Source organism: Spea bombifrons, chromosome 9 (genome assembly GCF_027358695.1).
Source record: "Spea bombifrons isolate aSpeBom1 chromosome 9, aSpeBom1.2.pri, whole genome shotgun sequence".
Taxonomy (NCBI): Eukaryota; Metazoa; Chordata; class Amphibia; order Anura; family Pelobatidae; genus Spea; species Spea bombifrons.
Window position 1 is genome coordinate 39,480,105 of NC_071095.1, and position 14,262 is coordinate 39,494,366.

Below are 14,262 nucleotides of genomic sequence, written 5' to 3' on the forward strand. Positions count from 1 at the left end.
ACACGCACAGTGTCCAATGCACTTTAGCAATTTTAGGTGGAGACATTCAGATAACGACATATGGTATATCACTTTTTTGATTCCTCGCCCACTGTTACATGACTTGTGTCTCAGCCTCGAATTCCTAAAGTTCATTGGAAATTCGACATGCTTTGAGCTCAGAAGATGATGGTTGTACACTTGGCCATATTGCCAAAGGTGTATTTTGTTCTGCTGGATGAAGTTTATACTGTAATTATTATTATTTTCTTTTATTTATATAGTACCAACAATTTACACAACATTTTCTACAGTCCATAAAAAGGCATAGATAAAGAGGGAGAGATGTGACAATTATATAAACATGGACGTATCAGTGGCAATTAAAATAAGTTGTGGCTAAAAAAGGTTGTAAACTTATCTGAAAAAGTAGATTTTGATGTTTTTCTTGAATATTGAAGTGGAGGGTAAAAGTTGGAGGTTGGATGAAAGTGAGTTCCAAAGGTATGAGACAATATTTTCCATTATATTGTATAGACTGTATAATATACACGGAACATAATATCAAAAATTATATCTTTTGGCATAACAGACATTCAGCCCATGATCACTACTAAAACCATCCTATGAAAGCTTGTTTGTATGTGAACTGATTATTATTGGCTTAGCACTGTTTGTTGCTGATATTTTGTTTGCTTTTTCTTTATATTACAGGTCTTTCCCCTTATATTACTTCTAATAGGGTTTGATTTCTGTCTATCCTCGAACTCTAATACACTTGCTTGGTGAGTGGAAACACCCTTTTTTTAAAATATATTTTTATTTATTTATTTACATATTTCCACATATAACATGTCTTTGAATTTATAATATATCATATCTGTAACGGGTTCACCAAGAGAGCTGTAGTAACTCCCAGAGATCACCCACATGTATCCTCCTGTTGTCCCCGGAATCACTTCCAGCACCAGTCAGCATGCGCACCTTGGAACCCTGCTATGTGTACCCAATAAGTAGACACACAACTACCTTGAACTGAGTAAAGCAGGAATGAACAGCTTATTGTAGTAAAACATAGACTCATATAGCCACAGAACTTCATTAACATAAATTAACAGATACATGTATTCAACCCAACCTTTAATCCCCAGTCAGTAATCCTATTGATGGGATTAATTAAACAATGGAGTTCCTGCCTGTTTGGCAGCCAGGCTGGAGCCATCTCTGAGTACCTTGGGCCCCTGTATGACAGGTCATTCTGTCACAATATCATACAAATAATTTCTTAATAAAATATTAACAAAAACACACAAACAAAAACTTACATTGTTTATTCTACATTTATTTCCTAGGAGCTTAAATTGAGGGAAACACCCTTTTTATTTCTTAATACGATTTACAGATCTGAGAATTTTAGCCTAATCCCCAGAAATAGGAAATCCTCTTGCTTGTAACACTAGATCACATTCTTTAGCTAGCTTTCCCCACTTCACATCCTAGACACATTAACAGCTGTAGTCCCACAAGGGACTGATTAACATAGCATTCCCATTGCTGAGCTGGGAAAGAAGTCTGTGCTGCCAGGAGCTGTCATCCTGAAGAATTTTTATACGGCAGGTTAAAAGGCCTTTTCTGATAACGGCACATTTTCTCTCATTAATTAACCTTGACAAATAAAATGGCATGCTATTGGTAGTCCTTTGTATCCACAGCTTTTGTGTAGCCTGTAGGACAGGGGCCTTAGGAAGGGTGAGGCAAGAGAGGCACTCGCCTCGGGCACAGCTGCGAGGGGCGCACAGCCACCCACTCAGCAGCTGCAGCCTGCAGGACTGGTTGGGGAGATCACAAACCCCCTCTAACCAGCCCAATAGTAGGGAGCGTGAGGTCTGTCACTTATGACCTCGGCTTCCGTGCTCCCTAAACACTATGTGCCGGCAAATGATGCCGAGCGTAAGGATATGACATCATACCCCCATGCTCTGCATCCATAGCCAACACATAGTGATTAGGGAGCACAAAAGCAGAGGTCTGAAATGACAGACCTTGCGCTCCCACAACAGAATGGAAGATGGAGGATGGAAAATGAGAAAGGTAAGAGATGGGGAGAAATGGGTGAAAGGTGAGTGTATGTGTGTGTGTGTGTGTGTGTGTGTTTGTTTGTAAGCTTGTGTGTGTGTATGGGCAGGTGTGTGTAAGAGCAGTGTAGGTATTTGTGTGTTTGCAAGCTGGCATGTGTATGTGTGTGTAAAGGCAGGGGTGTGTAAGGGCAGTGTGTGTGTTTATGGGCAGGTGTGTAAAGGCAGCATGTAAGGGCAGTGTATGTATGTGTGTGTTTATGGGCAGGTGTGTAAGGGCAGTGTATGTGTATGTGTGTGTTTATGGGCAGGTGTGTAAAGGCAGCGTGTAAGGGCAGTGTATGTATGTGTGTGTTTATGGGCAGGTGTGTAAAGGCAGCGTGTAAGGGCAGTGTATGTGTATATGTGTGTTTATGGGTAGGTGTGTAAGGGCAGCGTATGTATGTGTGTGTTTATGGACAGGGGTATGTAGAGGCAGGTGTCTAAGGGCAGCGTAAATAAAATAACCTCTGTAAAAAAATTGCTGAGGGGCACAATTTTCCATTCCTGCCTCAGACACAAAAGTAGCTAGCTACGGCTCTATGAAGGAGAGTGCGATCCACAGAAAAGTCCTGGCATTTGTGGCATCCAGCCCTTTAAACTGATGTGGTAAAACCATTCTATGATTATACCGAAAAGCTGTATAAAAGAAGAAATGTGTGGGTGCATATTGTCCGCTAAACGTTGTATCTTTTTCGAGTGAGCCTCTTTAAATCTAGATGCAGCGGCTGTCTGAGATTACTGGACAAAATGTCAAGCCAACCATGGGCCACAAAAACCCCAATTTTGAAGTACGGAGAGCAGTCAGGAATTGTATTGCCTGTAGATTACTGACTGATTTCTTTAGTTATTGGAGACTTCTGACAAATGTTCCTCCTCCCTGGCTGCTTCTACTAAAACCAGAAAGCTTCCTGCCCAGGCTCTGTGTTACTTTCTCTATTAGCTATTAGAAATCAATGGAAGCACTTGTTTCCTAGGTGAACACTGAGGTTCCACCAGGCCTGGCACACCAGGCATTGATCCATACTCAACCGTTCTGCCTCTCCAACAGCAGATTAGGTGCGGCAGGGTGCAGCCAATGGGAGGTTATGCTTGGCCACACAATATTCGAGCATAAAAATGTGACGTGACGTGCGGTTTGTCATATCCAGCTACACTAGGAGGTGGCTGGTCTTAAAGTCCCAGGGTCGCCTCATTATCCCCAGTCCGCCCCAGGTTCAACTATGATGTATGGTGTACTTAGCTGCCTCTGATTCTGCAAACTATAATCTCAATCGGTTTTTGTTATACAACATTGAAAAATGTTGTATGGTGTTTCACATTAATGTACGTGAAGTTTATTTGCTACCATTAAAAGGCAACTTTGTGGTTTTAATAAAGCTTATGTGGATTACATCCAGTAACCCTTTTCTGGTCTGTTTTTGGGATGGTAAAGAGGGAGACGTTCAGTTTGGAGAGGTATTATTGAGAAAGCTGCTTAGTGTGGCACTGGTCATGCGATTTATACAGTGGCGACTCTAGAAACAATATATAGGGGGGGCACACAAGATACCACAGTCAAACTGGGGGGGCATTAATAATTTCCACCATTAAATCATACCACTGAAAAAACACACACACATATATATATATATTGCCAAAAGTAATGTGCTATGGAATTATACTTTTGTTATTGGACAATACAATACTTGATCATTCAACATGGGAAGCCTGAAGCCACAATTTAGTAAGACTAATCCTTGAAATCCTTTAAACAACACAATACCTTAACTTTTGCACTAAATGATTTAAGGGCCTAATATTAGATCCTGCTGCTGATATATATATATATTAGCCCCTGCTGCCCAAATATATTAATATTAGCCCCAGTTGCCGATATATAAATTAATATTAGTCCCTGCTGCCGATATATATATAAATATTAGACCCTGTTGCCGATAGCAGGTATAGATCAACACATTAACACACAAACCCAGCTTTGCATGTATAGATCAATTGAAATTCACTTGTGATCTCAGCACTGAAGGTATATATCAAATAAACAGAATCAGACATACAAATCCTGTATTTGCAGGTATACAATAATAATATATGAAACGTAGCATCGCAGGTATAGATCAAATAAATACATGGAAACAGCATTGCAGGTATTAATCAACTGAACAAGACATACAAACCCTGTATTTGCAGGTATACATAAATAATGTATGGAAACATAGCATAGCAGATATGGATCTACAGAAGAACACACAAACCCAGCTTTGCAGGTATAGATCAATTGGAATTCACATAAAAACACGGCATTAATGGTATATTTAAAACCCCCTAAATTACAGGGATAGATCACAGGTTGCACACCCAGATAACACACATACGATTTGCCATCTTTGTCCCATATACACCCTGCCTGTGCCATCTTGGTCCCCAAGGCTCAAACATCCTGCTAGTGCCATATTTGCCCTTTCACAATTATACATCTATGATACGCACAATCACATTAACTCATGTTCTCCCTCATTCAGACAAATCATCCACATATTAACACATGCTCTTCCTCATTCAGACAATTCATCCACATATTAACTCATGCTCTCCCTCATTCAGACAATTCATCCACATATTAACTCATGCTCTCCCTCATTCAGACAATTCATCCACATATTAACTCATGCTCTCCCTCATTCAGACAATTCATCCATTTTAAGAAACTACGCCCCTTGGAGCTTCAAATGAGGGGCTACATGTATTTCTAGGACAAAAGTTGAGTGCACAAATAATGATGGAATATGTCGCTTTGGTTAGAAAATATGTTTTTTCTATCCATAGCGACATGTTCATTTGTGTCTTGCGCACTCCATGTTTGTACTAGAAACACATGCAGCCCCTCATTTGATGCGCCAAGGGATGTCGTTTTTGCAAATGTGTACTTTTTGTGCCATAATTTAACTTCCTACGTGAGCAGTAATGCCACGTCAAGGCTTCAACCCTAATTACTGACCATTCACACGCTTTTCATATCTCCATTCACTCGCAGAAGCACACACCATTCTTTCCATACATTCACTCACAGACGCACACACACCATTCTTTCCCTTTACAATCCCAAAGAAATGATGGTAAAGGGAGAAAAAAAAATCACTTTTACAGCAAAAATAAGTTTTGCAGTAAAAATGCAAGGCGCTCCAGGGATGAGATGGTTACTCACGTACCGCACAGGCGAAATGGCTGATTTTAATAATATTTGCAGTTCATCAGGATTTCAAAAATTGCCTCCCTCTACCGTTGGCTAAATTTAACCCCATGATCAAAGGGATCATAGGATTAAAAATTAGTATCAGCCATTTTTAAAAAGGGAATGTGACTTTTTATAGCTATATGATCGCTGTGGTAACATTGGCTACCACAGTGATCATTTAGCTAGAATACTTAAACTTTTTTTTTTTTTTTTTAAGTTAAACTACTTTGTTTAAATAATTTGGGGGTCTCTAGGCAATTTTGATCTTTTTTTATCTGCCTTTAGAGACCCCCAAATCATTTTTTTTACATTTTTATTTTTTTAACTTAATATTTTTTATTATTTTTTTACAAGCTATATACCGTTGGAAAGGCGAGGCGATTACCTTTCCAATGGTATATGTTGGGGGTATGTAGCTGCTTAGATGCCTGAGATACAGGCATCTAAGCAGCATGCCCCCATACCTCTTTAACTGACAATTGTCGGTTGTTAATAAAGTTGCGCGGTGACGTCATCGCGTCATTGCGCGAGACGTCACCGGGCAGATCGGGTGGCTCCGGTGATGCCCTTCACCGGGGTAGGTGGTGATGGAGGTCCACAGACCTCCATCAAGGTAAGGTAGTGCTAGTGACGGCATGGTGCCGTCATTAGCACCTGACTGGGACTGCTAGCGACGGCACGATGCCGTCGTTAGCAGTCAAGGGGTTACAAATTCGGCGGGGGGGCAAGGAATAACGTAGGGGGGGCAATTGCCCCCCCTTGCCCCCCTGTAGCGACGCCACTGGATTTATAATATCTATATTTTTTATTGATTAACAATTTACAGAAACAGAAACCTGTAATACCTGCATTAAAAGGAAGGTGAATAGAAGGGTGTTATAAGTGAAGAGCATTCATGTGATATTCAAGTCTACAAACCTTGTTTCCTTAACATCAAGAACATTAACAAGGCTATATACTCCATACAATCATATCAATATGTAAGACGGAAGCATTATGGCCTTTATTTAATTTAAATGATAAAAATACACTTCGTAACAAAAAAATCACAAACTCAAATTACAGCATAGATATTATCAGTTTCGTGACGAAAAAAAACCTCTTTTTGCACTTTTCACAACGTAGAAATCTCCTCTGGAATAGTTCACAGCAATATTCATTTTGGAGATCTTATGTTCTTCCTGTAATGTTTCATAAAATATATTTATTCTCCATCCCGTCAAGGTTGAGATGGACGAAGAGGGATCTGAATATGAGAAGGGGCACATTAAAAAGCTACAGGAGCAGCGCATGTTCATGCAGAAGAAGACATTCACAAAGTGGATGAACAACATCTACGCACAGCACGTGAGTGGAACATCATGTACTAGCGTGTGCTTGTAGGTTGTATCCAGGATTTTACGCTGCCCATGGGCATATCAGAAGAATATTGCTGGGAAAGAAATATTAATCAACTTACTGGCCAAACAGCAGAGAATAAATTGATCAAAGAGGCTTGTGTTATTGGCTCTGTGTACTATGTGCTTTATCTTTCAAGTTTTAAGTGTAAACTGCGTGTTCCACTTTTGTGCAGTTTCAATATTCGCATAACTTCTAAATTGTAATCTTATAAGCAGTGCCCTCTTTAACCTCATCTTTTGGTTTGATATACCTGCCACATGAGTCTTGTCAGCCCATCTATGTAGCCTCTCAAATCACCTGTTTTGGAGTCTACAACTGGAAATAATTTATTATTGGTTACCTGTGTGGCTATCCTCAAGCCTTTGGAGTGTGTCTGTGGGGACTTGTGTCAAAAAGACTTTGTTAGGTCAGGCACCGATGTTGGACGAGTAGCCCTGGCTTGCTATTTGCATTGCAATTTATTCCAAAGGTGGTCAGCGGCTCTGTGCGGGGCAAACAAGTTCCTACACACCAAACTCATCAAACCATGTCTTTAGGGACATTGCTTCATACATTGCTTCATGCTGGAATAGAAAATGGCCTTCCCCAAACTGGTGCCGGTTGAAGTTGAAAGCATACAATTATCTTAAATGCATTTTGTATGTTGTATCATTAACTTTACCCTTTGCTGGAGCTAAGGTGTCCAAACCCTGACCAAACCCAGCCCCAGACCATTATCCATCCTCCACCAAACCTCACAGCAGACACTATACATTCCAGTGCCTAGCGTTCTCCTGGCATCCGTCAGACCCAGATTCGTCCATCAGATTTCCAGATATTGAAGCTCGAGAGTCCAGTAGTGGGGTGCTTTACACCACTCCAGCCGATGCTTGGCATAGCACATAGTGATTTTCAAGTTGTGATCAGCTAGTCGGCCATGGAAACTCTTTTCATGAAGCTTCACTGTGTTTGTACTGATGTTGTTTCCAGAGGAAGTTAGAACCTCTGCAGTGAGTGACGGACAGGTGATTTTTACAAGATACATGCTTTAGCACTCTGCACCCTTGCTCTGTGAGTGTGCGTGGTCTACCACAGGGGTTAAGCTGTTACCGCTAGATGCTTCTAGAATTTCTAGAATGCAGCTGTCCAGATCACCATTTCAGTTTTGGATTCCTGTATAGTTCTGCATTGTTTCTGTAGTGCATATGTGTAAAATACAAATTGAAACTCGCAAATCTATTACCTTTGAGGTCAAGATTTTTACTTAAAGTGCTCAAACCCCCTGATGATACAAATATAGCATTCTCGAACTGGAGATTATGGTACCTTTCTTGCACAATGTTTCTCAGCATTTAGCAGCATAGTAACATATATTCTTCTAGCACCCAGATGTTGCAGAGTACCATTAATATATTCTTATTTTTATAAAGTTACACAAGTGCTTGAATATACCCCCTGGCTCTCTCGGAAGTACCTTGTGTTGTACACACACCCCAGTTTGAGAAATACTGTTCTATAAAACTTCAAGCAGTTAATACCCTGTGAAGGGGTTAATAAACTGTGAATGCTAATATTACTTAGGTTACGTTTACATTTTTTTAAGAATAAACCGAGAAAGAAAATAGAAGTTCCCGTGGACTTTCTTATCTTTATACCATTTAGGTGGTGAATCATAACTGCATTCATATTAAAATGATGGTAACTAAGAGCATTGTATAAAGGCACACAGTTTCGTGCATTCCAGCAAAATAGTTTGGAAACATCTAGCTTGCTCGTTATTTTACTTACAATTATCTTGTTTTCCATGAGTAGAATTCTAATAATAAATAAATATTTTTTTCTTCCTTTTTAGGTAATATATATATATATATGCAGTAATAGGTTAAAGAGGCCCCTATTAGCGGTACAAAAGTGAGTACACCCCTCACATTTTTGTAAATATTTTATTATATCTTTTCATGTGACAACACTGAAGAAATGACACTCTGCTACAATGTAAAGTAGTGAGTGTACAGCCTGTATAACAGTGTACATTTGCTGTTCACTCAAAATAACTCAACACCCAGCCATTAATGTCTAAACCTGGCAAAAAAAGTGAGTACATCCCCTAAGTGGAAATGTCCAAATTGGGCCCAATTAGCCATTTCCCCTCCATTTCCCCTCCCCAGTGTCATGTGACTCGTTAGTGTTACAAGGTCTCAGGTGTGAAACTGAGCTGCAGCACGGTGGGCAAGACCATACAGCGGTTTTACAGGACAGGTTCCACTCAGAGCAGGCCTCGCCATGGTCGACTAAAGAAGTTGAGTGCATGTGTTCAGCGTCATATCCAGAGGTTGTCTTTGGGAAATAGACGTATGCGTGCTGCCACCATTGCTGCAGAGGTTGAAGGGGTGGGGGTCCGCCTGTCAGTGCTCGGACCATACGCCACACACCGCATCAAACTGGTCTGCATGGCTGTTGTCCCAGAAGGAAGCCTCTTCTAATGATGATGCACAAGAAAGCCTGCAAACAGTTTGCTGAAGACAAGCAGACCATGTCCTGTGGTCCGACGAGACCAAGATAAACTTATTTTTTTCAGATGGTGTCAAGTGTGTGTGGCGGGAAAACCAAATTTATACTGTTATACAGGCTGTACACTCACTACTTTACATTGTAGCAGAGTGTCATTTCTTCAGTGTTGTCACATGAAAAGATATAATAAAATATTTACAAAAATGTGAGGGGTGTACTCACTTTTGTGAGAGACTGTATATGGCCATAAGGTAGTCCCTTAGTACCCTTGCTCTGTCTCAGCATATGAAGTACTTTGGAACAGAAAGTAACTGTATGAGTTGCAGTGAGATCACTTTTAAAGTTATATGACCTCTGAACGACAGCCTGCAATAAAAGTGTTGGGAATGATATCTATACTTATGTGGCAATAAATGTGTTTGCGAGTGATTAAGGCTCTCTCCATTCTAGAATGCAAATTCATTATTTTCTATGAGCCTATAATTTAAAGAGCATGACATTCCTAGCATTCGTAGCATGTTAATCTCAAATAAAAGTCCCTCCCTGATTCTTATCTTTTGCTTGCAATGGCCACAGTCCAGCTATATTTTGCTACCGTCAACTTTAGATGACATTTTTCAGTGACTCATTTGTGTGTTTTGATATTCAATAAATCTCATTTGAAGACCCATCTTGTAATACCTTCTGTTCAGATTTCGCCAATATATTGGTTTTAGCTAAATGGTTGGGCAGTTCAAACTTTGTCATAGCAAGACGCTCCTGCGCATGTAAACATAGAAAACATAGAAACATAGACTTTGACGGCAGATAACCATTCGGTTCATCTAGTCTGCTCATTTTTCCTGATAGAGAAACAGACCTTAATCAGTCCTTGGTCTTGTTTTGAATTCAGGAGCCATAGGTCTATCTCATAAGGTTTTAGGTTATTTATATTTTAGTTTATGTTTTTGTGAAATTGGGAATTTATATTTTTTGTGAAAATCAAGCATAAAAAGATATGTGAGAATATAAATTACACTTTTTGTGAGAATGTAAATTTAATTTCCAGCCTTCCCATGTGACTGTCGAACCACGGACAGTGGCATGTGGATCCCAGGACTACTTGCCACAGTTGGCAAATCACCAGTGAAGAATAAGTTAAAAAGGAAAAGTTTGCTGGCCTCTTTAAACTTTAAGAATTACATTTTAGTCACTCAGGCCTAGTCAACCAAACATGACAGAAGAGACAAAGATAACAAATATATATGTCTTGCACTATACAATTGTATATAAAATAAAGTTTATTATTATTAGGGTCCCCCATAGAGCAGATGCCCAATTGTATTCAGTTCTCACAAACTTCATCTGAGCCCTAGGAACTGTTCATATGTGTAATATTAATATGTTATTAATGTAATAATAATGTAATAATAAGGCACTGTAATACAAGCTATCAAGTCCAGATCCCACATACAAGCATTGGCTATATATTTTGTTTTGATGTCATAATCATCACCTCAATAAATTATAAATACATTTATGAAAAAAAAAATAATAAAAAAAAAACGAAAAAACAAACAAACATATATATATATATATATATATATATATATATATAACCCCACTCCATAGTCTGTTATTGGGGTATCGAAATGCTTTTTCATTATAATATTATTTGTCCAATTGTAACCATACATTCTTCACTTATATTATTTTTCCCATACAGGGCAGCATTCCGATTGAGGACATATACATCGATCTGCAGGATGGAATATACTTACTACGTCTACTGGAATTCATTTCAGGGGAGCCGTTGCCCAAGCCTGCTCGAGGAAAGATGAGGGTGCACTTCTTAGAAAATAACAGCAAGGCTCTAACTTTCCTTAAATCCAAGGTAATAATATAAGAGGGCATGTGATATATTAACCCTTGGTCTGCTAAGGAGATTTAAAGAACGTTGGGCATACCTTTTTATTTAAAGTTTGCTGTAGACAGATTAACTTCTGTTCTTCTTCGCTGGACATTACGACCCTGTAACATTTCTTTTCTTTTCTTTTACTAAAACCATAAGACTCTTTTACCACCCTACAGTGTTGCTATTATTATTAATTATGTGGTTTTTTTTCTATAATGGAACAAAATTGACACTCAACTTTTTAAGTATACAGTGCATATCCAAATCTTTTCAATACCTCCATGTAATTATTGTCTATTTGTATGTAGACTTTCAGTTAAATATGCTTTTTTTTTTTTTTTTTTACTTAGGTGCCTGTCAAGTTAATAGGCCCAGAGAATATTGTTGATGGAGATCGGACATTAATTTTGGGCCTTATCTGGATTATCATTCTCCGCTTCCAGATTTCATCCATAACTCTAGACAAGGTAAGCATTATTTTTTGGTTGTATTGCTGTTGGTTAATACCTAGTGATACTATGTTTCATTCACAGACTGAAATAGCCATTATAGAATTGTACTAATGGTAGCAGATGTGCGTCATCATCTTGAGAAGAACTGCTGGATTGTCCCTTAAATTTCAGGGCGGTCACCACCCTCAGGTTGTGGTTGTCGCTTATCCAGTTTTAGAAACATAATATAGTGTATTTATGAAAATGCTTGTAGTTTGTGCTGTTTATTCTTGATTCAGTTGTATTAGTGATACTTAAAGGCTACATATTGTATCTCAGCAGAGATTCCACATCCTTTCTCATGGCTTTACACAAAATTGGGGACATTGGCTTGGTGCTGTCTTGAATCAGTATTACACATTTTAATAGGTGGGGACTTGAAAGCAACAAAGTCTAGAATGAAAGCTTCAGTTTGGCCGTAAAACTAAAATGTATGAAACTGTATATTGACCGCTTTAGTTTCGCTCAAATATTTGGTGCTTTTGGGATGATTTAGGCATTTTTCCATAGTGTATGCGTTGTAATTATGACTCTTGCCTCATCGTGCCTCTTTTCTCCTGTAACAATGCACAAGGACGAGTTTGGTGCCAGCGCGGCCGTAGTATCTGCCAAGGAAGCTCTGCTTATTTGGTGTCAACGCAAAACAGCCACTTACTCCAATGTGAACGTGCAGGACTTCTCCAGAAGCTGGCGTGATGGACTGGCTTTCAATGCTTTGATTCACGCTCACAGGTAATTGGATTGTGCAAAATAACACAAAAATAATTTTTTTTTTAGATTTTTGGTGGAACTGTTGATGAAAAGGTGACTATCATTTTAATACATTAAGATTGCTTTAAAAACATTTTGATGTCAGATTTTGTAAATTAATCATATGCATTATGTTTACGTATAATTATTCACATGCACCAATTGTATATAAGAAGGGGTCTCGCTAACTCTTTGTTTAGGGCACCTAAAGGCCTACAGCCTCCTCTGATTCCGAGATACATAAATGCAGGGGCCACAGAGTGATTTCTGGGACCCCACTCCCTTTCTCTATTATTTGATGATCTTTGAAGATTCTTTTGTTTGATCATCCTTTTGTTGTGTTTGTATCCTAGGCCAGATCTTATAGATTACCATTCTCTTAAATCCACCCAGTCACTGTACAATCTGAACAATGCCTTCAATGTAGCGGACTCAAAGCTGGGGATATACAAGCTCCTTGACGCCGAGGATGTGATGATCCCACAGCCTGATGAAAAATCCATCATGACGTATGTGTCTTTATATTACCACTATTTCTCCAAGATGAAACAAGGTCAGACCGTACAGAAGAGAATTGGCAATGTAAGTATTGAAAGTTTTTTTTCTTTCGCCAAAAGGCTAAATCACATTAAAGCAATTATATTTTTAATACTGCTAATAGTTTTCAAGGCCACCATCAAATGGTTTGGGGGCCCTTACAGAACAAATGGTCAGTGCCCCCCTCCCCAGATGACCACCCTCCACACCACTAGGATTTTCTTTTCTATTCATGGGTTTTGGTGGCAAAGATCCCGCTAATGGGAGTACAGACACATCGATTTGGCTCAAAGATGGGAAAGACAAGTTGTATGAGCGCACAGACAAGCCATTTGGGAGCAGAATTTGGACAGACAAGCTGTTTGGGGGCACTGGCAAGTCATTGCAGCAAAAAGATTGCACACAGAAGCTATTTATGGACAAAGATGACATCAAAGCATTGAGGGAGACTAGCGATTCCTCTATCAGTGAGGGCTAGGGTGACCACATTTTATTTCATTACACACACAGTGACACAAACAAACACAGTCACATAACACAATATCACACACAGTGGGTTTCCTACATGATGCTGGCTGCAGCTTACACTGAGTTCCACATTGAGTTCCATCAGGAAAGACTTCTGAACTCTCAACCAATCAGGAAAGTTAAGTAGTCTCTCCTGATTGGCCTCCTTCACCCTAGTGAGGAATCATCTAAGTAGTGGTCCAGTGCTGAACTTTTGTTTTCAACAGATGGAGACTTTCTCTCCCTGTCCATGCCCCCAGGACAGTCAGGCCCCTTACAACTGTAAGGATTGTACCCCCCCTGATGGCAGCCCTGATAGTTCTAAATAAGTTAAAATTAGCATGTCAGTTCATCAAACATAATTCTTCCTAACACACAAATTCATGTCTGGCCTTTCTCCCATTTGGAGTTTTACCAATGGAGATCCCTGTCTTCTATCTGGTAAAATGGAGAATGAGTGGAGGTAGGCAGGCAAGCATGCAAAGGAATACATTCAGTGCACTTAACTGTATTCTTCGCTGTATGGATTATTACAACTAAGTAGAGCTGAAACAACGAATCGATAAAATCGATAATAATCGATAACGGAAATCATCGATAACGATTTCCGTTATCGATTAATCGAGTGATCGATTCGTCGTTGGAGCACTAGGCTCCTTTTACTTACCTCCGCCAGCGTTCCCCGCTTCTGCTCCACGCTCTGCAGTCTCCGCCTTCTTCAAGCTACGTGACGACGGATGTGACGCGCGTCTACTATCAAGTTGGAAGTGGAACAAGTTCGTAGCGGAGGTAAGTACTCTTTATGTCTATTGTCTGTGCGAATGTTTATGTGCGAGACTGGGTGCGCGGCAGAGTGTGTGTGTG

General features: G+C 39.6%; 1 protein-coding gene across 1 annotated transcript in view; it reads left to right on the forward strand.

Moving 5' to 3' along the window:
* Positions 1-693: 693 nt before the first annotated feature.
* Positions 694-14,262, forward strand: part of SPTBN5 (spectrin beta, non-erythrocytic 5) — an 88,740-nt gene continuing 75,171 nt past the window's right edge. The window contains exons 1-6 of the mRNA XM_053474453.1: positions 694-764; positions 6,553-6,675; positions 10,925-11,092; positions 11,464-11,580; positions 12,179-12,336; positions 12,708-12,936. Of these exons, the coding sequence (XP_053330428.1) occupies positions 6,559-6,675; positions 10,925-11,092; positions 11,464-11,580; positions 12,179-12,336; positions 12,708-12,936 (789 nt within the window). The 5' untranslated portion in view covers positions 694-764; positions 6,553-6,558. The remainder of the gene's footprint in view (positions 765-6,552; positions 6,676-10,924; positions 11,093-11,463; positions 11,581-12,178; positions 12,337-12,707; positions 12,937-14,262) is intronic.